The sequence below is a fragment of the Varroa jacobsoni genome, unplaced genomic scaffold, assembly GCF_002532875.2.
Source record: "Varroa jacobsoni isolate VJ856 unplaced genomic scaffold, vjacob_1.0 scaffold_1425, whole genome shotgun sequence".
In the NCBI taxonomy this organism is placed as follows: domain Eukaryota; kingdom Metazoa; phylum Arthropoda; class Arachnida; order Mesostigmata; family Varroidae; genus Varroa; species Varroa jacobsoni.
In genome coordinates this window covers 176,261-201,397 of record NW_019214327.1, presented here as the reverse complement: position 1 = coordinate 201,397, position 25,137 = coordinate 176,261, and the positions used below count along the sequence as shown (strand labels likewise).

At 37.9% G+C, this 25,137-nt stretch overlaps 2 protein-coding genes across 8 annotated transcripts in view; one reads left to right on the top strand and one right to left on the bottom strand.

The window, feature by feature from the left end:
- Positions 1-1,488: 1,488 nt before the first annotated feature.
- Positions 1,489-25,137, bottom strand: part of LOC111269937 (uncharacterized) — a 143,948-nt gene continuing 120,299 nt past the window's right edge. For 2 of the 6 annotated variants that reach the window (XM_022849859.2, XM_022849860.2), the window contains 6 exons: positions 18,984-19,275; positions 16,758-16,987; positions 11,674-11,817; positions 8,558-8,844; positions 6,382-6,664; positions 1,489-1,770 (listed from right to left, as the gene is read on the bottom strand). In XM_022849859.2, the coding sequence (XP_022705594.1) occupies positions 1,606-1,770; positions 6,382-6,664; positions 8,558-8,844; positions 11,674-11,817; positions 16,758-16,987; positions 18,984-19,275 (1,401 nt within the window). In that variant the 3' untranslated portion in view covers positions 1,489-1,605. Of the gene's footprint in view, positions 1,771-6,381; positions 6,665-8,557; positions 8,845-11,673; positions 11,818-16,757; positions 16,988-18,983; positions 19,276-25,137 lie in introns of those variants that run through there. The other 4 variants (XM_022849861.2, XM_022849862.2, XR_002686007.2 and 1 more) reach the window with 4 other exon arrangements.
- Ist1 (increased sodium tolerance 1-like protein) overlaps positions 21,438-25,137 on the top strand; it is a 7,416-nt gene continuing 3,716 nt past the window's right edge. The window contains exons 1-3 of one of the 2 annotated variants that reach the window (XM_022849866.2): positions 21,438-21,684; positions 23,154-23,360; positions 24,762-24,906. In XM_022849866.2, coding sequence (XP_022705601.1) covers positions 21,546-21,684; positions 23,154-23,360; positions 24,762-24,906 — 491 coding nt within the window. In that variant the 5' untranslated portion in view covers positions 21,438-21,545. Of the gene's footprint in view, positions 21,685-23,121; positions 23,361-24,761; positions 24,907-25,137 lie in introns of both variants that reach the window. The other variant, XM_022849868.2, reaches the window with a different exon arrangement.

The window sequence follows — 25,137 nt, the reverse complement described above, 5'->3', positions numbered from 1 at the left end:
CAGTCCTACCTTCCTTGAGAGTAGATTTTCAAACGCCTAAATCACTTCTCATGGCTCAACTGTTCGCGTTCGCTAGGTTATTGGTTCGTCCCACGTTGCGCTGAGTGATGTTCCTAAGTGAGAATACTTGAGCGAAACAGTCGATGAATATTGATGAGGCAATGGGACATGAGGACGGTCTAGGGTACTTAAGGCATTTACATGGCTGACGCTCGTCCTTTTTTTGTGAGAGCAGCTTCCTACGCTTTCAGGTTCTCCTTGCATTGAGTGGCATACATTTCCCGCAGATCATATTGAACGCTGCGGTTAATGGTTTCACTGCCAGTTTTAATATTACCGGTATTTTAAGGGCACTCTGAGGTAAATGGCAATTGTAATTAAATCACAGTGCCTCTTGGGACGAATGGTATAAACTAAAAATGGCAAAATGTCGACGAGATTACATGACCAGACCTTAATATCGATCGAAGTTGGCGTTCAGAGGACTTCAAGAGCCTGTTCTGGGAGTTTCTTCGAGTCCAATCTACGCGGTAAAGGTTTATTACTTCAAGCAAGCGATGGTCCTAAGGGGACCTTGGAATCTAATGCGACAAGTCTGGGTCTCTAATGCTGCCCCCCTCCTCCCACAAAGTGAATCTTTCCGACGTCGTTGATTTGATCCTTACTCCCGTTCGTTGCAAAGATAATGATAAGAGCGTTGGAAATAGAGTCCGCTACAGCCTATGGGCCTTCGACGAGCTTTCCCACAAGAGTCGAGCGCACTCCTTGCCACTGGGTCGCCCATACGATGCCACTAACCTGCGCAAAGCCACGTTGTTGTCCGCGACATGACGCGACACGAGGTCCCCATCTCCATATATGTAAAACACTGAAACTCCACCAATGGGACAGCCGTGGTCTGTTCCCTTCGTCGTAGAACGGGACGAAGTGAAAAGTCGAAGGGGTCGGTGGTTCATATATCCAGGAGCACAGCGATATTGACTACATCTAAGCTTCCGGTGCAGACCTTCTCACTGAAAGCATGCTGGTGACTGACATTTGGAACTGCTTTTCATAGGCGTAATCCGTAACGACTTGCGCTCGTCGACGTACGGGGCCGCGAACCTCAAAAACGCACTCTATTCAACCTGCAGAACTCCGGTAATCACGAACTGAATACAAAGCTGTCTCGCATACGTCTGTTCAATGCGAACGTCGCAATAAGTATATTCAAAAGCTGCATTTAGAGTACCCCCGTCATTTGACCGACAAGGATTCTTACGTCATCACCTTCGAAATGTAGTGAATTTCATTTCATGCCAAAGTTCGTCCTTAATATCATATTATCATTATTAATATTGGTCGTTCAGTACAGGTCGAGTTTTTATTGGACGTGTATATTCATCTGACTTGCATATGTTTTATGTAGAAATGAAAATAAATTAAGATATAAATCACAACGTTTGCTAATTCATAGCATATTTTTCTTAAAATAAATACATTTTAACATTTTAGTTAATTACTTTATTGTGCCATTATTTTTTCGGGAAATTCTATAAATGCATTGTTATTCATGCCTCGTCGGCCTGCTCCCTTACTACCTTTTTAATAGCGGTATATTGCAGGCTAAATTGAGCTAGGTAAGGTCAGCTTTACGGCCCTGGTCCACATCGTTCTATTGTTCCTCAAGACCGGCTTATCCCGTAGAGCCATGAGGGTATCATGAAGTACCGCGTACGTATCATTCGATGGCGAGGTGTTTTCCAAAACTGAGATTAACCATTGTAATATCTATGGTAAAAGAGCAACAGTCGACAACAGCAGATATTTATCATTACTAAAAGCCAAAACTTATAATATTATTATAAGTCAGGATCTACACTTGTGATATTATAAGGACTTATAGATAACACACCGAAAGACAACGGTATGGCGATGTTTATCTTATAGATATCTTATAAATACAGAATGATATTCTTCTAATATTATTCAGTCGTGTTTTAGATCTAAAAAAACTTAGAAACCAATCGCTTCATTGTAACAATTCTTAGTTATTTTTAACATGAAGCTTGGCTTAAAATTTTAAAACAGAACAGATAACTTGATGGCTTGACTTTTGCTCAGTGTGGTCTTCGTCTAATAAGAGCATGTCGTAGCTCATTATCGTGTTAGACTATAAGCTTCGTCTTCCCGTTCTTTTTTCTTTTAAGTAATTTCTGATGAACAGTTGATCTGGACTACCAGAAGCAGTGATTGCCAACTTAACGGTTTTACCTTGCTACTGTAGTCGACACACTTTCACCCTCAATGCGAAGTTTCTTTTCAATTGTTCGTTAGGATCATGTGAATCTTGTCCAACTTTCTGCCTAGGTTTAGAAAATTTTCCATATTCCCTTTACCTGAGTTCCCAATTACACACTGTAAACTTGGGTTTACTTTTACACTTTAGCCGTACTCCCAGGCACCTATCGTTACATTGAGCAGCCTTTTTTTTCAAGATGTCGGATATTCGAATAAGAACGACGGTGATCTACTGAAAAACTTTATATACTTTAGCACAAGGTCACCCACCTAGTTGTGTGCAGATCCGAGTGCAAATTTAACATTGATTGACCTAAACAGGCCCATACCGATCCTCCACTGAATGACTTCGTGGTATCAGCAGCCTATACTCCCCACAGAGGAATTTCTTTGTATCTACACACATGAAAAACATTCAGTTCTGATGGACACAAATTTTTTTTTTTAATTATTTTAAAGCTAAGAAAGTATTTTTTAATACTTTCTTCAAAGATCCATCAATTTAGTTCACATTTCAAATATTCCATGTTTAGTTGATTTTGAACAGACTGGAATATGAGCACCCTATAGCTCTCCCGTGTTTTATCCATTATGTAATACAAAGAGGATTATTAGGCAATCTGGTTTTCCGAATTTTTGAGACACATATGGTATCAAACGCATGGAGTCACTGGATATTTTTCTTTCTAATTTTAAACTAGTCAAACTATTTGCGCCAGCTACGCATCTTTCGTACTCTATTCAGCGTTAAAAAAGCAAAACAGCCAGGCCACTTTTCTACTCTTTTTTTTCCTATCACAGAAGCACATTTTTAAAACAGACCAACAAAATTTCTGGTAATATCAATACCATATCATCATTAGCGTGCCATTGGGACTAAATAGTATCCTAATACATAAAACACGTTCTAGAGGATTACGATTATGGATCATAATTAATTATAGATATTTAGACCAGAATTATAGATACCGACGGTACGATCAAGTCAGATTTGGAAGACGATAGGCCATCATTACAGCTTCCACTCACTACTCAAAGAGACAGTCACTGGATGTATTTCTTGTGTGGTTATTATCATTAATAAACTATATTGCTATAGAAAAATAGTTTCTCTCTCCTATAGTCCACTCTTCCGCCCAGGCCGCCAATTCTTTTACATTATCTTTTTCATTCTCCTTCACTACCATCAATTTTCCACTTTTCGTCCACACTCCTACACGTTCATCTCTCACGATGTAATTTCACCCCCAAATCTTTTGTCCTCTCACTTCAGCCGCCCCCGACCTCCCAACAACTTATAACGTCATCTAACTTATTAGTTTAAATTATAAATGTACTAATAACAATTTGAAGCTATCAATGCCCGATCAATTAGTGGCGCGTGTGACTCATTGAATGCTCTTGGTGAGGTGGAAAAATGTTCATGCCCCTCTTGTATTATGTGAAAGACACTATGTTGTTCATTCCTGTGTCAATAAATTACTCTGTTATGGGTACCCCCATCATTGTTGACAATTTTCTACTATTTTTCTACCGAATAATATTTGCCGTCTCGCTAGACAGGATTTAATCATATTTTGAGTTGTCGAAGATAAGGCCACGAAGGTTACTGGCCATTGAACGGACAAGGTCAAAATCCGAAAGATCTGAGGAGCAACGGAACCTCCCATTCGAAGTCTAAAAGTGCAGCTTTGACGATGTTTACAGTCTGTGACCTCTCGTTATCGTGGAACAAAATGGTTCAACCTCATTCGTTGACTCTTTTGTTTTAAATAGCCTACTTGACTTAATCCAATTAACTATCTGGTTTGCATTCTTGTTACTGTGAAGTACGTTTTCACAATCCAAAGGTAACGCATTTTTTTTTATATGATGGTATAATTGGATTCTGGGCCTTAGCGTATCTTTTAGAGTCGTCCATTCCAATCTTTAGCTCATGTTGACGTACAGGCATACTTTTTAACGACAATGATAATTTTACGCAACCATCGGGCATTGGAGCCGCGTTACACGCTCGACGATACGCTGAGATACAGCGTTAAACGGTAATTCCTTGCTGGATTCACAAACTGTATGAGGCATCAAAGCCCCAAGGTCTTGTATAAATTTTCAAATTGCTGTCGGCTACCTTCCCTCTTTCCTTCGTTCAGATGAAAGAAAGATTTCTTCAGATGGCCGTTATTAAACTAAAGCGGCGGCCATAGCGGAAGGCAGCCTCCCGGTTGTGAATACTATTTTGGCCTGGCAACCTGGCAAACCGCCCCTCAGCAGTCCTTTTAGCCACAGCGTCAACATTGTATCCAAGGCAGATGTTGCAAAAAAATTTTGGCCTAGTTTGGGCTTGACCATAGGTATAATACGAAACGTGTCGAACATGCACTTTTTCTGCCTGGAACATCTGTAATTGAAGAGTTCTATCGAATTGAGGTTGCATTTATAATACAGCGCGCGCTGATAGAGCAGAGAGGAAGCGCTTTCGATCGATACGTCACAGTAAACAATAAATCGAGGAAACGCGGAAGCTGCCTATCCAACCTAATCAGTGGATCGTACTAATGAAAATTGCAGTCCACTTGCTATGATTCCTTTCTTTTTGTAAAGACTGCGGCAGAGGTGGTAGAGCATACAGAGTATAGACTGATTGAACAAAATATGGATATGGTCTTGCGAAGTGAAGCTTCATGTCAATTAATGTCAAAACCGTCGCAGTTTACGTGCATATATAAAATGTTATTGAAAGCTTAGCGTAAAGAATAATTTCTTATTCTCCCCTCTCTATCTCTTTATGATCTTGATAGGCCGACCATAGCTGCCATAGGCTTCAAGCTGGCTAAATATAGTCTTCCAGAGTCTAATAACCAGTAAAAAATCATTTATTGATAGGTAACTAGTTAACCTTTTGCGAACCTGGTTTGGCTAACTTTAGCCATAGGCTGAGGTGGTGAAAAGAAACTGGCTTCTGCTGTCCTTAATAATGTGTGGCCCGAACGTACTTGAAAATCTTCCAATAACTACAATAGACGCTTGAATACCCCCAGAGAATCTGTGTGTTTCAATATGCTGACGTCCACTTAGAAAATGGCTATTAATGTACTTTACTAGCTCATTGATGTACTATGTTTTCTAATATAGAGGCGTTACTTTCATGCTCGAATCTATAAGAGGTTTTGGCATCTGGCATTAGATCATGTATTAAAGCTCTTGCAACCACGCTCCAAACTGATACCTATACGGATGATTATTGAAAATCTAATTGTAGTTCAATTTCATACGTGGGCTGACAACAATAGCTCTGGGGACAGAAAGGATAAATAATCTGTTTCTAACATATGGAACGCGCAATTTATGCGTAACAGTGATTCCCCTTTCGACAAAATAAAGGTGACTAGCTTTTAGAAAGTAATTAAGATATAGAAAATTTGCACTTCATTAGGACTTGTAGTAGATCAATTGCAACTATTGGCCTAGATAGCTTGGGGAGCAAACGACGCTGAAGCACTATCTTCTCCAATCATGATCGTAGGTGCCTTTTTCGTGAAACAGGAATTTCCCCTTTCGCTTAACTAAAAATTCCTCGTATGAAGTCTGGTACACGCAAACTAACCTTGTGGAGCTCTAAGCACCTAACACGTAAACGCCATTGGTCGATATTTTCGCGTGGTAAGTACGATAGCCCAAGGCAGATCTTGACTCATATGGCTTCACCACTTCCTGTTCCGCTATTCCAAGAAACAACTTCGAAAACGGTTCTTATCAATTTTTACATAGTATGTTTAATCTCCGGCAGATATAATATTACAGCTCCAGTTTCAGGTACAGATCTTTTGATTTGGTCCACGTGGTTAGTAAACTTTGATTGCAAGAAAACAGTATGGAGTTAATACATTTGGCTTGGGCTGTGTTGCTTGTGTATCTTTGTATATTACACAGATATATTGAATTTAATGTAATACAGATGCGTATTTAAAGCAAAATAAACAAGAATCAAAGAAACGAGTACAAAAATCTGTTTAAAATTATAGAATTTGAACTGCAGACTCAATACGAGTTTACCACACATTATAACATCTAGAAATTACTTGTGTTTCTATTTTGACTTACATGTTCCACGGCAGCTGTTCCCCAAATTTTGCTTCGCATCATTTGGTCTATTCTATAGGGAAGCAGGAGCATTATTTGTTGTTCTGTCCTGGATATTTCAATTCTCCCATCCTCCCAGTCGCTAGGTTGGATCATCATGTTGGCAATTAAAGAAAGTAGAGTCAACGAACGGCAAGAAGGTTGTCCACGTGGAAGGATCTCGAGTAACCACTTCACGGAATTCTCGACGACAGGACCAGCGCAATTGACAGATGCGCACTCAATAGAAAACTCTGTAAACTCGCTAAATCAAAGCGTTTGTATGGATGAATGCGTGGTTTATTTATCGAGCAGATGTTCCCACAATCTTTATTCAAATGTGGGATAGACATCCGGACATACCGGAGGCAGATTTTAATTTAATGAAAAGCACTCGATATTTTGCACCAAGATGTATTTTGGGGAGTCTTTACTATGGTTAACACCAAAAGCGTAGCTGATGTCTACATGGCGGGAAGCTTAAGAGCTGCTGCCTGTTTTCTTCGTAGCCCATAACAAACATCATCAACTGTATATATTTGACAGGGAAAACCAAAATAGTGCCCTGGCAAAGATAGGATGCTTTATCCACGGCTATCTATTGTCAACTTTTCGGGTAAAATTTTCAGAATGTTGTTAAACGTTTATCAAACAGTACATCTTCACTGCCATTCAAAAGATTCACATGCATTATACAAGATTATTTTTTATCGAAATAAGGGGACTCGTGTACACAAAAACAATTCACCATTTTGCCAACATGCACAACCTTAGTGAAGGCATGACCCCAGATTATTTAGTACAAATTCAGACAAGCGCTCGATATTCACATCGTGCAACAAAATGATCAGCATATAAGTATATCACTACAACACATAAGAACGTAAAGGCTGTCGTATACGTCTCAATAATCAAACGGCATACGATGCAGCTTGGACTGAAGCCAGTTGGCCCATAACAATATGGCACAAAATGTATAGATAATCTCACACCACATAGTGAGAAATTCAAAGCCGTTTTAGGCGAAGCCGGCCCGGTATAGCACCCGAAACCCTTTTCAATTAGTTCCATCCGGCGTAGCTTAAGAACGAAAAAATCCAAGAGATTGATGAAAATAAGAGAATCTTAAATGCTACCTTGAAGGTCCACTGTTGGCTGACGATGACATTGATCTTTTGCAAAAACCGTAGCCCACTACAAAGGATGTTACTTTTTTGTTATATCTCGTTCGTTATTTTATGCATAATAAACTTCTTAATTCGGGTGACCTCTTTCATATACCCTTTGGAGTACAACTTTAAACCCTTGAACCATAAAGACCTTTTTGACTCTCAGAAGAAACACCGATGTGGCCCAAAGTTTCAACTACTGACAATATTTTAGAAATTATTGATAGTTGTTGCCATAATCACCACATTTCTAACTTAGTTGTAGATTGTTATTATTTGAGATCAAACAGAAACCCACTATTGCTTGTTATAGGTAGCCACCAAAAAATATTTCCTTCGTATCTTAAGAAAAGCCCTTATTCCCTTCTCGTGTGATTGAATCGCTCTTGTCTTGACTCAAGCTAGTTCAGCCATTTAGAACTTCAGTTTCTACCACTGTATAAAGTTTGGCATTACTTAACATCTGTATCCCCATGTCTTACTTGATATAGCAGCAATACATCTTTTTTTCTCCTCAATAAATATTAAACAATTACTTGGCATTTACTGTGCTACGATTTGAGCGAAACACGGTAGCCTTTTTGTGAGAAGCCCTGATATCGAACTCCGAGATTCCGTTGGGATGCCGCAACCTGTTGCTTTCTTATTTCGACAACCTTCCAAAAATATTTAATAAAGAACCCCGAATATTAGTTGCAAGGCCACCTAACTAGAACACCATCACCATAAAGTAAGCTATCGCTGGTATAAATTCACCCTCCTTTAAAATCAAAGGTTCGGTAATAAACTTTCGTGATTGACGGAGAAAGAAGCGTTACTCGATTCTAATTGCTCTCTTACCTGTATCGAGCTTGATGAAAAAAGCTAGCCATCACCATTTCAGCATGTCAACTATTTTTCTGCTTAACGGTACACACTGAAGAATATTGAAAGTCAATACTAGTAGTACAAAAATAGAAACTGTAACTCGGTACTGCTATACTTATTACCTGTTACTCATCGCGCCAATAAACGTGAAAGGATTTTCAACATCTGCCATTTCAATCACGCCAGCTAGAGTCATACGAAGCTCAAGAGCCCTCTTCAGCGTCAGCTTTTCTTGAGCAAGCAGGCTTTTCAGTATGAGATCACGCAGGGTTACATCCCTGAAGTTGATAAGGCATGCCGCAACATAGTGGCGCGCTTTACAAGACGGCAGAGCGTAGCAAATCATCTCTTGTATGAGGTATACTAATGTTGAATTGGCTGCCGAATTTTCAAGGTACGATGCAAGCAACTGCAAAGTGATGATTCGAGTGCTGAGGGTTAGTCCACTTAACAGATATAATTGTGATACGGTAACATCCTTCACTGTCAAATAAATTGATTATTTTTGGCCCAGTGGTTATAAACTCTATAATAATTAAATCAGCGAGGTTTGCTCATTATTACAAATAAGAAAAAATAGGTTTACAATTAATATGCACCGACACTTAAGAAGACCTTGTATGCTCTAAGGATCTGCGGATGCAATTATAAAAATATACTTATTGCAAAAGAATGACTGTGTCATCATACGGATGATCTGCAGTGCAATTTATCTGTCAATAATAATAATCATCGTTACCATTAATGCCGCAGAAGTTCCCGACTCGCTTGGAATGGTTTGCCTAACATACATACATCTTACAGTGACGACACACTGGTAGATCAGATTTGTTGACTTAATTGGCGATATACATCCCTTCTAAAGCCATCAATGCTAACTTGTTCCCATTTTTCCTGTTTGAACACAATGCAACACAAGACACAAAAAGGCTGCCGGCATCGACTGTGCTGATATACTATCAGTATGAAAATTGTATTGCGTTGCATGACAAACGTGTTTAAACTATACTTGGTAAAAGGCTACTAAGCCTCGCGTCCTTCAAGATCCTAGCCTAACACCGAGGCTTGCCGTGCCGAAACAATCGTTTCGGTCAAAAACAGCATCCAAGAAAGACCGAGATGCGAAAAGAGCAAAGAAAGTCTCCGAAGCTGCAGAAGATGGCTGCGAAGATTGAGTCTGAGAATCTATTTTATTCAAAATAACCAAACATTTAACGATCAAGCATATGTAGAAGATTCAATGACCTTAGAAACAACGAGGTACTCACATAACTTGAATTTAGTTTTATCCTTTCATAAGGGCCGATTAAGATACATGGTAGAACATCTAAAGGATGCCATAATGTACATTTATGCGTATGGAAATGACGACAGCGGGCAATCCGCACTGGCTAAAATTTATGGACAACCCTACTGCAGGCCAGCAACTGGAAAATTAATCATACTTAGTTAAAAGTTTTAACTGAGAAAAACCCTTTCGGAAAACGCTATGCAAAGAAATTTGGAAACGTTATTGACTATTTAGCATACTAAAAAAGGGGACTACTGCTGCTCGACGAGGACACCACACCTCAGCCACACAACTACAATACATTTGTGCTAGCTGAAGTTCCGGATTAAAATGCAGATCCGGAACATTACAGAGTGATATTCACGGGCCGTTTTACACAGGGGATTTGTTTGCATAAAATACGGTAAATAGCTGAGAGGCACCAGAAGCTATCCATCAAACGTACATTGTATATTGAAGACATATTTCACCTGCAAGTAAGATCCTTTCAAGATCAAAAGGCCTCGTGTGTTATAAAGAGGGCCAACAGCCTGCAAATGACGAAATTCAGTCATAGTAGGCCGTCCTGCATCATGCCGAATTTTTGTAAGGCTTTTGATTGCTACTTTAACTGCTCGTCGGTGAAATTCATCAAGTATATACCGAATATACAACTGAAGGAAGTGACCAAGCTTTCTTTAAAGCAGATGGAATCGAACAATACTATAACCATTGATGCACAGGGTCGTCTTAAATTGTTGCATATTCACGTTCCAATATATGAACGATACCCGCCTTCCGGGCAACTTCACCTTTGCCTAGTGGCAAGAACAACAGGTGTTTTTCCAGAAAGGTATACATGTACAACTAATCAAGAACAATGAATAACCACCAAACATAGGGAAATTGATCAGTTTTTTTGCAATACACTGTCGCGTATTGATATTGGGGAGAAACCTACTCTTTCACAATTCTATTTCCTCACGCTTCGAACCTGCATGTTTGAGTCGTTGAAAACATATGAGGAATTCTTTGCTAATGGATACTTATGCGTAAACACGACGTGTGTGATTGTGTTCCTAGATAAATTTCTATTTATCTCGGATTGATTATATGGAGCGAATTTCTAATACATATTAATTGGAAAGTTTAAGCGGGTGAACATTTTAAAATATTGGGACATTTCGTCCACAATTGTCTTCTAAAATATTCGGCTTAATAAAAAATGGAAGCATTATTTCGACGCAATACATCTTTCCTCGTCACTGCCTTAACCAGCATCGGGACGAATAAGCTGTGTTTGTAGCTGAACAATTTTAACAACATTATTTGTATGATGACTACTTTAACAAATGGTACCTGCACACCTTTGTTAAAATGTGCGTTAATCATTAACATAAAGTTGTTTTATATGGCTGCTTGTTCATTATTGGTTCATTTATGTTTACTTTTTTCAACTATGCCAACTTTTTCACAACTGTAAATTTTCTTTAGCAGCTCGGTTTAGTGAACCATATTTCATTTATTAAAGATTCCGTGCTTATGGAATAAACATACATCGTATTTAAGAAGTCTAATTACGAAGTGCCATGAGTTTTCAATATGTACGTTGCGCAAGGTGACTTTTCCTGAGGAACAAGTAGGTGCGACGGATCTCTTTACCGAATGAGCAATGCTGTTATTTAGACGAGCGAAAAATCCCGTGAAAGGGGTGCGCAACTAGGACATTTGCTGAACATGGATTGTAATCCAATAAACAAAGAAATTGTTTCCAATAAGATAAGAACCGTAATTGCAAGACTATATTAGTAGTAAGGAATAACATAGTGACAATAATTGCATACGCCATAACTAGCAATATAGTTGTAATTATAATTATCCTGGAAGCAATTATAATATTTATAGTTTTCAACAATATGAAAAATACCACTAACGCTAAAAAGAAAGATGAATATTTATGAAGCTTACTTTCCAGGCCTCCTCGGCTACTTGAATATCTTCACTGTTAACCCTTTGGTCCTTATAAAGTGAAAGAAAAGGGCCAATTTTGCTTGGATCGCAAACCTCCAGCACAAGTCTCAAGCGGTCCAGTAAGAAGTTTTTGCAAAACTCCTGCGACATTGAATGAAAAAAATCATATTTAGTCGAATACGGTTTACCATAAACAAATATATCAACATTTGCTTTTTCCTAATTAGCCAACTTTTCGTATTACAAAAAGTCAACACAAAAAAGAAATCATCTAACACAGCTTCTTACAATTTCGGCCAGAAACATCGTCGCATCATTTTCCATTTTCTTTTAATAGATAAAGATTTTTTGTCCTGGTACTCACTAAATGTGACTTGAGTCTAATAATTAGCCTTATATATTACAGTGATGTTCTTAAAATCGTTAGAATTTAAATCCGTCTGTTTTCGAAGAGCTATCCAACCACTTGCTTGGTAATGCGCACGTGAATAAAGAAAACTATAGCTAGTATTTCCGGAGTTAGAAAAGTACCATAATTGGATAGCTGCCTCTTATTATGCTCAAAACTGCGGTACTGTTTGGGACTGAATCGCATTAGCTGAATTATACCAATTTTCAAACCTCAAAGAGGACAATGTATGTTCCAAGTTCTCCCTGCACCCCACGTAACGTGTTACAAAATTATAACCTAAGTACTAAGGATGCGAAAACTAGGCAAAAATTCCCCATGAATCGATTCCACGCCAGTTACAAATGTGTATGGCGTATTCCACATGCAGTTTGCGGGACTTGGGCAACAAAAACCACCATACGGTCACCATAAATGAGGCACGATTCGATCTTTGTCGCCAGCCAAAGAGGGATTTGGGGACAGAACGCCGTCGCTCTGGAGGGAAATCGAGTTCGGTGGCAGTGCCGGGTAGCTTCGGACGTTAGGTGATGGTAGTAGTACCTGCAATGAACCTCGGGAGCATCTGCTACTATGAGATACCAAAAATAAAAGAATGAATGCAGGTTCTCAGAAGACTCAAACCATTGATATGACAATCGAAAGGACGCAGTCTGATTATTCGATGACAATGCCAAACTTCACTTTATCCTCATGCCTCAAATTCCAGTTAAAAAGAAACGCTTAAGTGTATATTGCGAGTTCCCTTCGCAATCCACAGTTGCAGCTTTTGTAATCTGCAACATTTTCTCTTTTACATCATATATCGAGTAGTGATTTATATATATATATATATACGGGTGATTTTGAAATTAGATAACTTTTTAATTATGCGCCGCCAGCAAATAAAGTTTGTCTCGTAAATACCACGGTCTAGGATACGAACCGGCAAAATCGTAAGTGTGAAGGCATTTAGCCAGATGGTGCCCTAGGTGCTGGGGTCTGTTCAAGGAATCCACTATATCTTAAGGGGCTTGCGTCAGTTCCTTAACTAAATTCAGGCAAACTGCGCCTGAACCATTAGCGCGACTCACTTGGGGTACCAGTCAGAACACGTGGTCTAATCGGTCGCTTCCAAACAAAGAGAGCAATGTAATACATCAGCAGAACAGGACGCAAAAACACAGGATGGGTCATCTTGTCCTGTAACGCTGGCCGAATGAAACGAACTGATTTAGGAAAGTGTCATAATGCATAGTTTGTGGGTATTTAGCTCAAGGCCCGATGCCTTGCAACATATATACAGGGTAATCAGCAAAATTTGCTTAGGACTTATTTCTACCACTGTATCTTAACGAAAACAGATGTTTCAGTGTATTGTTTTCTCGTAATAAATGTGTCCTGACGGCCACGTTCATTCAATATAATACGGTTACAACTTTGATTCGGGACCCCAATCTGTCACCGGCTTGTTTCAAAATTTTCTGTTACAGTTATGTGAACGACTTCAGATAGCACGCTGCCATGTTAAGATTTGTTGAGCTCTTGCTCAGTAATATTTCAGCCTGTACTGTCAGGCAGCCATATGTGCTTGATTAATCACAAAAGCATGCTGAGATATTTAAAAAGCTAATGCTACAGCAACAGGCTTGTATGAGCCGGTGTATCATTTTACTAAAAGCTCTTCTGCTAGACACTTTAGCTACCCATGGTGCGCTTTGTAAGACGTGCAGATAAACCTTTTTGTTTGTCCATATTTTTTTCAAAAAAAATGATGGTATGGCGTCACCGACACCACATATAGAAAATAAACATTGGCTGGACAACTGCTTGTAATCGTAATAGACTCCGCTAGAACTCTTCCTCTAATTTTGAAACAACGAACGGGCATTTTTGGGGGTTGCTTTTTGCATCGATAATATCGAATAAACATTGTTAGAGAAGCGTTAAAGATAACTTTCCCCTTTATTCTTTAAATAACTGCGGAGCAAATGACATATGTTTAGGTTTTATTGCCTTCACGGAGCATCTGTCTAACCTTTGTGTCATAAGAACGTTGGTCTGAGATGAAATCTAGACCAACGGCCTAGCCCTCTGTGTTGAAGGCAGCGGAGAAGCCCGGCCGACGAAACCTGTAAAAGCGATCGAAGACAAGACCAGGAACCCCGCCGGCTATTAGAGGACAAGACCAGAACCGCGAACTGCCACGGATCAACCGCAAAAGGCTGGCCACTTTCCAGCCAACTGGTCAATTTGCCCCGGGAAAGAGACCGCTTGGGAGCCATATTGCTTCAGGAAATGAATATCCTCGAAGCAATTGTTACAGTTCCTTCGAGGATATTCATTGATTGATGATTGATTGCGATGTCAGCTTGAATTCCGCATGGTGGTCGGCGCTGAAGCAAAGAACAAAATAGCGGAGTCGGCTACGAAGGGCGAGTGTCAACAGAGGGAGTTTTCACCGAAAAGGAAGACCAGATGTGTGCCGTATGGAGCATGAGTAGCCATATGCTGTATGAAGTCAGCAGATTTAAACCTTAACGACTCTAGAAAAGAAAGACGCCGGGACATATTACGACGGTACACGAAAATTAACCGTTAGAAAGCTGCAGCGACGGCGCGCAGCCTGAGAGATAGCCAGCCGGGAAGTGCTGCAACAGGGACGCGAGGCTACTGCCTATTGCAAACGACGCAGCCGTATGACGGACACGCGAATACTGCGTGAACGCAGCTTGGCTAGTAGTCGTGGTCGTGTATTATGATAAAAAATGTAAACAATTAACGGCTGCTGGTTCGGACGCGGTTTGAGTTAAAGGTTTGAGCCGTTGATGGAAATATTGTCAATCTCCGACCAATGGCGTGGTCTTTCATAGTAAACGTGCTCACATAAGGCCCATCGAAACGTAAGAACTTTCAACCACTTTCAAACAGCATCAATTAATTGTGGACTTCACATTGCCTTTGTTTTTTCTGGAGCCGCACACTCATGTCCAATGTCATACCAAGCTGATTTGGGATAACCCAAAAAGTTTATAATCTCGGTGGGGTTTCTTGACTAAGGAATGGAATAATATCTAACCTTCGCATTAATCTCAAAAACGGCGCACTGTTTTTCGCCATGGAAAGCTTGCTTATACACTTTTTATCTTGTGTACAAGTGTATAAGCTTATTTAGCTTATTATTTATCTACTTATTAAGCTTTCGTCGAGTAGTACCATTTTCGTATAAACGCATTCGTAAACTACCAGGAGACTGCCTTTTTGGCATATATTAGGCCGTAACAAAAGTAAAAGTCGTCTTTAAATATTGCTTTTATCTTTTACCAATCCACTATTTGTTTACTTCAGACATAATTAAAAATAGCTCTCTTTACTCCGTGGTATTGTTCGTTGTAAGTTTATTACATAAAATTATACCTCGACCTTAGGCTTTAAACATAGATATTGCGGATAAAACAAGACGCATATTACAGAAGTATATCGAAACTGGGTGCACCCACAGAATTGCTCCGAAACAAATCCCCAAAAGTTTTTCGATCGCAGAATATTTTTGAGTTTTGCGTTTGGCGGGAATGAAAGGGTCTTAAAAAGTGAAAAATGCACAAAAAGTATAAGACGGTTAACAATAATTTGTGTGTGACCGAGTTGCAGTTATAAGATGAAGCTGTCTGGAAGAGGAAGCGAATCCATCGTTTTTGTCGACGGTACTAGACCGTATAAGACAAAAAGCTGGAGAAGTCACACCTGCGAGAGCCTGAGTGAAACACTTTTTAGCACTTAGCACATTGTTCAGACGGCACGCCTGCGAAAGGCCACCCTTTCCGATCAGTGGCAATAAAGAGATCAATGACAATAAAGAAAAAATTGGAAAGCTGGCTGGCGAAATTCTTTAATTTTAGAGCTGAAAATTTTTAGAACAAAGAAATAAATAGACTGGTTGAAAGAAGAGCGAAATTCGTGAAGAGTGACGGCAAGTACAACCGCCCTTACTAATGTTGCAACCTACTATGTACATTCAAGGGATTCTGCTGTAGGATCTAGAATGAAGAAATATGTAGACCGAGCGTAAAAGACAGTAACAAGTATCATTTTATGGTATGATTAATGGAGTAAATACAGGTTCCAAGGTCCAATACCATCTGCAGAATTAATTAAAGCTACGGCACTTATAATAATGATTATTATTACTTATACTAGTGATTAATATTATTACTAGTAATTTTTATAATGGTCATTCAGCTATGGCCAGCAACCCATAGATATTGTTATATATTTAATTATTTAATACAGTCCGAGCAATATCCGTTTTATCATGTAATGTCACTGAACAGTTAAATGCACAACTGGTTGTTTTCTAATAATAGAAAGAGCTACGAAGTTAGAGAACAGCTAAAAAAGGAAATAACGAGATAGCTATAACGCGGAATAATTAAATAAGCACAGCTCCTTTTGTTCTTTAAGGGAGAGCGGAGGAACCACTTCACAACCGTCCACTGCGTACCTTGTCCTAAAAAACGCATTTTTTGAGATTCGAGTGCCTGGTTAGTGGCCCTTAAAAGATACTTCAAATAATCGTTTGCACTACTGAAACAAGTTCAAGGAACAAATTGGCGATGAGGAAATTTTTACATCACGAATATCCTGTTTTACGTTAGAAGAATGGTTTTAGAAGTTAAAAAAAAAAAACATTAACCTCAAGTACGTCAAGTACAGCAGAGCTAATAATGGCCTCAAGCAGGGGAACTAAACTTGGAGTTAATTTGGCATTTTCAACAGCCAAAATGACAAGAGCCCGTTGAATTTGCGCGCCTTGGGTACCGCGGTTGTACAAATGTTGTCGCAACTGGATCCATGCGAAGCAAGGGAGAGGAGAATCAAACGATTGACCCAGACCATCCACCAATAGTCCAAAGGCTGTCATATCTGAAATGGAATTAACCCGGGTTAAAAATGTACGAGTACATATGGTAGACAACTTGGTGTGATTTAAAATTAATTAGTTAGCCATACGAATGGTCGTGGAACTAGTTTTGTTGATCTTTTCTATTATGATATTATACTGTATACACCAAGCCGTATACATAAGCTCATGGAAGCTTCACAGCCTCCGTGTTATTATATAGCTTATATAAATATGATTTTATCACATTAGGACCATCGTTTTTGTGATTCAAATCAACATTGCAATGCTTGCCCTTGATAGTTTTGATAGACTGACACGGACTTTAGAGGAAAACGTTGCTTAAAACTTGTTTTGTTAAAATTGATTTCCTTGCGATCCCAAACGATTGCCTTAAGTTCGGGCTTTAAAGTAAGCTTCCTGCTTTCCGAAATACGTGAAAGTCAACATTTCGTAAAGTAGAAAATATACTTGAAGAATAAACTGTAAAAATATGAAATAATAAAACAAAACTCATTGAAAAGTATTTAAGAAACTGATCAAAAACTAGAAACGTTTTATAAAAATTCAATTTAAAACAAATAAAATGAAAAGTGAATGAAAGTAATAAGCAAAAAATAGAATCGGAAGAAATTAAGAATAAAAAATTAAAATAGGATACCACTATTTTTATGACAAACGTTATGCTGGATACCGTTTACATAATTGTGTGCTTTCTCCCTATAATAATTTTAAGTGTCTTATAAAATGTAAAGGATCCACTGATCGACGAATGTCTGATAAGTAATTGCACAGAAAACAAATAAATTCTTGAAAAGCATTTTAATTTCAAAGCTATTTTTCGAGGCTACTGGAACGAGAGCACAGCTGATGAGAGATACCTTGCTTGGCATGGAAATGAACCACAGACGATGATAACCTCGATGCTGGCTTTTCGGGTTCACGGGATCTGAGCACTAGCTAGCTTTCTCTCTCTCTCTATACTTAGAGTTCCGTAAAAGACGACCCGTAATAAAACAGCACAAAACTACATAATATCAATAGTCCTTTTATACCGGTCCCAACTGTGCTCTGTCAAAATGGAATATTCTTCACAATAAAAAGTCGTTGTTTTTATAACTAGATGTAGATTTTCATTGGTGTTTTGATGGTGTAAAGTTTAATAAAGATGCTAAACATTCAAATATATAAAGCTGCAAAAGGAATTTCCAAATGATGAAACTGACCGTTAATGGTTAGTGCTAATTCTTTTGTGTTCCATTGCCTTGAATTGTTCTTCTATATTTAATAACTAACCTAACCTTTTTTCTGTTGGCTTCGACTTTGTATTTTTTATTTTTTTTTTTTTTAATTTCAATATCCTGTGTTTCCTAAATACTGAAGCTGTACTTTAAAAAATAGGAAAACGGCGTCAGAGCACGAACTCGAGATAATATACTACTTTAGTAACGCGAATAAGCGAAGAACAATCAGAGCATACTTCGAGAAGAAATAAAAAGCTTTCTAATAGTAGATAATAATTAATCTCACTACACGACAAATTATAAAAGAAGGAGCACTAAACAGCAGAAACATATTAACTATTATATTAATATAGTATCGTCGCTACTCAGAACCGTATAGTGCTTGGAAAACTGAAAACAGTATCTTAAAAGAACGAATTCAAGTGTCAGTTTGCAATTTCTTGCGCTTTCAGTTGTTTTGTGCATTTTAGGTTCAACCATTTCAGGGCCAAGTCCAGAAGTTGAGCCCACGAAACGCTGTTTCACAAAGAATAATATGTCTTTTATGTTAGCTGATACAGTATTTAATTATAGGTCTGTAAATACTGACCATTCTGTGCTGCCTAAGAGTTATCACTTTGGAAAAGTTCGTGTACTTTACATATCGGACGAATGTGTGGCTCGACCATTACAGTGAGAATTCCAAAGAGGCACGATCATATCAGCAAGGGATTCTGTTGATACCAGAATATATCTTTAAAACTACAGTTTTTACCACCAATTATGCACGGCCCACCTTTATCTGCAGCTGTGACTGTTTCAGCGAGAAGTGAACTAGCCCTGTCGTTGGAGCCAAGATTCAAAATAGGAGGGTAGCTGGCTACTGGGTCTACGCCGCAGGTCCGCGTTAACGCCCGATGAAACAAACCAAGCGTCCAAATATGATGGGCTTTCAAAGTTGCTGTATTTGATACATTTTGCGGCATCGTATTTACATCACGGATCATGGCATCAAGGAGGGTTAAGGTAACGTCGTGGGTGAGCACATTGCTTTCACACCATACGTTCCTATCTGGAAGTTCGGCGCTCTGGAAATACATAAAAATAGTTTTACTAATACTCCAGATTTTATACAGCTTAGTTTATTTCCATTAGAGATGTTGTGACTCATCTTTCATTTGAGTTCAAGCTTTGGGTTTTTTCAACCTGACACAGAACTGACTATGCTACTGAAACCCAGTTTTTTTTCGAGTCGAACAATGCACTAATTTTAACTTTTCAGTGATTAGCAGGTGAAGAATCAGCTTGGTCACTTTGCTAAATTAGAACAGATTTAACTACTTGCTACTTTTCAACGTTGCAAGATAGTCACAATATTTTTTATGGTTATGTCTCAGACAAACGATTATGTTGAAGCCTAGGAACTGAGCGGAATTACATGCGGTTTGGTTTAGGATTAAACGAAAAGCCTGACTGGTTTCATTTCGCAGCCTATATATAAACTTTCTTTTTTTTTTTTTTTTTTATAAAAGCGTGTAAATCAATTTTTTCAATTTGACGCTATATATCATCAGAACACTTGGTCTTCTTAATAGTCTACCAAATTGTTTCAGCAATAATCGGAACCTATGTACGCCAAAAGTTAGTTAAAAGTTGCGGCCTCCTTGCAAAAGGGTCAAGCTCACAACCAATTTCTGCACCTGATTTTCTCAAAAGAAATTTTAAACAAAAACGAAGACTAACTAACAAAGCATTAAGGAATGCTATTGTAATGATGTTGCGGACGCCATAAGTGGTATGGGACACGATAGACAGGCAGTCTGAAATAAAACAAATACACCTCGGAATATCTGAAGCAGCGAGAACGTAGCCTATTAACAAACGATATTTTGCGGCAATGCCACCTGATAAAGCCTTTGAAATTTAGAACTTTAGAAAGACAGTACCAAATTGGAATGCTATAAGTAGAAATTCGGAAAAAAGAACATTATAATCGAGCGCGTTCCTGAAAGTGGGTTTTCCGGAACAGACAGAGTTTCTACAAGGCGACGCTTCAACGAGTTGTAACGTGCTCAGAGTGTCAGAACCCACAATCTCCAATCAGTAATTTAAAGGGGTCAGCCATAGGTTGGGGAACAACATATTTTTTCAAGATTATTACATTAGCTATATGATATGAAAAGCCTATACAGGGCGTATTACAATCGTCTTGCTCACTATGTGCCAGTATACTTACAAAACGCTAGAGGGCACGTAAAACATTAGTGTGTTTATTGTGTGTGTGTCAAAGCTCTTTTGTTATTACATATCAGTTGATCAAAAAGCAGTTCCCACAATTACCAAGTGCTAATGTGCTTGCCTAGTAAATTCAAGCGAATATAAATATTTGATTTAGATTATACAGGCTCTTACTTTGTTATAAGGACTAGCCGTTTGACACAAGATCGAAACGGATGTAGAACTCGGAAGAGATTTATTTTTAGTTGTATATAAAAACAATGCCAACGAGGGCCGTGGGTAAAAGTAAATCCAGATCCGTTTTTAGCGATTTGATGCAATTCATGCATTGAAGATGATTGTAATAAATGCCTAAATTCATGTTGATTACGTTTAACAGTCACTATTTTGAAACGGCGACAACTCGCTAATTTTCGTTGCGCAATATTTATTTCTTTGAAATGACAGAAAACATTTGGCGCTGGCTAGCACGATATGCGGATAAGGTCTACAAACTCTGATTAGTAATTTAAAGGAATCAACAGTGGTTTTTTCAATGCAATACCATAGCCGTTGCAATTATTGGACTACTATGTATACAAATAGTACAGAGAGGCATAAACAATAATAAATTGAAATTAGCATCTAAAAGAGGATCATATTAAACTGTCTTCATTGTTTTGTGTTCCGCGTTTTGTTACACTATAATATATGTATTTGAATGCATTGTAAATATCATGTAATAAGATAAATCAAATGTAAATATAAATTTTGAGCTTCGAATATCCCTGCGAAAGCTCTTTATTAGCTTTATTTAAATACATTCATATATTTAAATTTCGAACAACAAAGACAAGCTCTTACCCCTGTGTGCCTTGAAATATATTTATCAAATCAACGAATAAATTCAAGACAATGTATGAACAAAATATTTTGTCGCGTGGAACTCGACCGTACTACGAGCTTCTATGTGAAACGTCGTGTGTACTACCCTTCTCTGCGTTGTCTTCTCTCCGCTCTATTACTCATCATCGACAAAAACATTCGACACACTACCAGTTAAGACGTTTGCATCATTGTAGCTATAAGAGTCCTCTCGTTTTAGACCTTTCACAGTTTTATTGTTTTTACTACGTTAACCATGTTCGCGACCGGGCCAAACTATGATAAGTTGAAAACTAACCTCAGACTCAGTATGTCTCGTCTAAAGTTAGCTCAGAAAAAAAAGGCTGCACTTGGGCAAAAATCCCGAAGGGAGATCGCTGATTATCTCGCGGTGGGTAAGTACTAGCGCACGATACTTATGGTAAGCCTATATACTTCCTGCATGAATTTAATAACTGGCCGCGTCCTACAATATTATATGTGGATAATCTTGCAACATAACTTATTTGGCTGAGCTAGTAATCAATAATTGTTGTCAGAGGAAGCGGTATATTAATTTATACACACTTAACACAGAAATGATTTGTCCACAATCGCCCTATTAGTATTGGAAATTATTGTGTGCATGCTAAGTGAAGTAAAAAATTACTTGCGAAGTTGGTGTTCGATCAGTCAGCGAGTTCATGGCTTGAAAGTTATTTACGATCTAGCAAATTAAATGCTATGACATGCTGCGATTTGTTTAGTAAAGAACTAGTAACAAAAATTCCATTTATTTACCATTATAGCATTTCATGACTAAACGACGTATAACTAACCCTTTGTAAAAAATGAATCAAAAAATTTTTATCATTCTTTTTTATTGCGCTCATGAATATAGTTTTTCAAACCTTTATTTTTTTCAAACAAAATTTTAATTTCTAGTACATCTCTACTGTGTAACTAAACATGTGTTGTTTCACTGTAGACGTTTTCAGGTAAGTAAATGTACATAACGGCCCACTTAGGATAACTTTATTTTCATTTCGGCCAAAAGCCTATGAAAATACTAAAGAAATACAAAAGCTTTAAGGTGCTAACTCCCTTCTCTTTTTTTTTTTTAACTTTTGCGTTTCGGCCGGCTACGGACGAGAATGATCAGAAAACAGGTTTGGTTTACGTTAAATTTGGTTAATGTTATTGCTTAGGGAAACATGTATATACAGCATTTTTGAAATCATCTAAAGATTGTGTAACCATCGATAAGCCTCAAATATTCGACAAAAGCAACTGGGGTATCGTTGTAGAGATGAGGCTTTGTACTTTACGAAGTTCAATGTCCGTTAATCAAATAGGAGCTTTGAATTGCCACAGCTTGTTAATATAGATAACGTTGATCCTTCATTCACTTATCTAAAGAGGGTTATGTATTTTTATGCTGAGCTCATTGACTTACGAACGAAATACAAACGAAAATGCCGAATATAATAACTACATTTGGACATGCAAGTGAAGGATTGAAGGTGCCTATTCTTGGCAGCTTCTGTAAGCAAACAATTATCCTTGAATTGAGTAGATCCATCGCTTCACAACGCTATTTTCACGATACTAAAAGGACAATCCTGCGTTAAGATATCATCGATTATGAAGCGACTTTTATACTTGAATATGCATTCAAAATTGAGGTGTTCAAAAAATTAGCTAAGGGCTTCTGAAAACTGTGGCGTTGTCTCTGTGAGCGCCCAGCGGCAATGAATAGGGCAAATGCATTTCCGTTATCCATGATTTGCTCTTTCAATGTAATAAAAAGTTAGACAAATGTATACAGCTTAACTTTGCTAATAACCCCAAAGAACGTTTTTTTCGGGTTTTTTTGATTTATTAGGAAAGGCAGACCGTGCTAGAATACGCGTGGAGCACATCATCCGCGAAGATTATTATTGCGAAGCAATGGAATTGATCGAAATGTACTGTGATCTTATTTTAACACGGTTTGGTCTTGTCAAAGAGTGTCAGACTTTGGATTCCGGCCTTCAGGAGAGTGTATCGTCCATTATTTGGGCTGGGCCACGAATTGCTACCGACGTGCCTGGCAAGTTCGCTCCGTTAGCTCTGTCTTTTGTCATAGTTAGTAAATATAATCAATATATAAAGATGTTTTGTATATGAAAAAATCGACCTTCATTCAGAGAGAGTAACAATAGAATTGTCTCTTTATACTCTGCACTAGAATAGAGGAAGTATCGTTTTTAACAAGAGATGTCAAGTTTTAGCTTATCAATCCTACTGTATAAATACAATATGAATTATGTACTGTTAAAAACCACATCGAAGTACAACCTATCTCTTAATCATTTTTCACACTTCTCTAATGAAGTCCCTTGCATTTTCAGAAGCCTTATTTTAATAGTTCCATTTGTTATACTGTATTCATATGGTTAACGTTTTGTTACATTTTTTATTTTACAAAAATAGTACATCCGTTTTGGAACCGGAAACTCAAAACAACATTTATAATCGATAAAGCAGTAATGGCACGAAAAATGAGAAGAGAAAGAGCTTTCCATATAATAAGCGTTTGGTTATTAGCAAACCGCAATGAAAAAGAAAAAGCAAGAGAAAAACGCCAAAAACTTTTCGCGAGACCTGCACCATACATCTCCATAATATAAATTTAATAAATAGAATAGCAAATATAGTTGCTTCAAAGATGCCGTCTTAAAAGGTTTCACGGTCTTATCTTGATATCAATTGCAAACCATTAGTGCTATCGTTCGATAAGCGAACAAGTTACATGAATGGTTATAAATTGCTTAACTGTAATTGTATTCTATCATATATATATATATATATATATATGATACATCATACATATATGATACATATATATATATAATATCATATAAAAAAACCTTAAATATTGTTTTTTTTTTACATAAAAGATGTTCCTAAGGGCGAAAACAGGTGAAAATAGCTGGCTTAGTATTTCATCATCACCTTTACTTGATTACGGTGTTTCTTAAATGAAGAAATAAAGGTTAAAAAATAATCTGAGTCGACACAGAAAGTAATGTATGTTAGGTATGAATTGTTAGTTCACAGACTTGCAGGTAGTATGAAAATTATTAAACCTCTTTGACTCCGTTATCACCGCCAGGCAACAGTGGACGACGGGACAAACTGCAGTATATTGCAAAGCAGGATTATTGCGACATAATTACAAAACAGTTCTTGCTTATTACAAAACTGAAGAAACTATCTACATAAAAGCTTTAGCTTAAGCTTAAATCGTTTTAAAGTAGTTCGCCCATACATACGACGTCGCTAACGTTTTTCATTGATTTGGCCAGGCAGTTGTCCATGGGCAAGCCGCGTCGACGATACGTATATGGAATGCTTTTGTTACATTATGTTTAATAGGTATAAAGAGTACGGAGATTTTTAGCTCAAAAAGCAAGCTGATTATTTTGATACTATGGATTTTTTTTTCTAGAAATAAAGATGGTTTGCGACCAGTTATGCAAAAAGTATGGTGAATTGTACGTAAAGGGAGTGCGGGAACGTTCCATCGGTACAGTTAACGCGAAATTGATGCATCGCTTATCAGCGGAACCTCCCTCAAGAAACCTAGTTGAAAGGTAACAATCAGCCAGCATAAGAACAATGAACTGTTTAAACGAAAACGTGACCACGTTTGTACATGCTTCATGACCATTTTCCTTGAAAACGATCATGATAAGATTATCATAATATGCATCGATATTTAATAAATGCTAAGAGACGCATAATTATGTTCAGTATTTCGAATATTTGGATTTCGTGTTTTTAAAAAGCCTAGATTTGGTTAACACACCGGATTGCATTTGCTT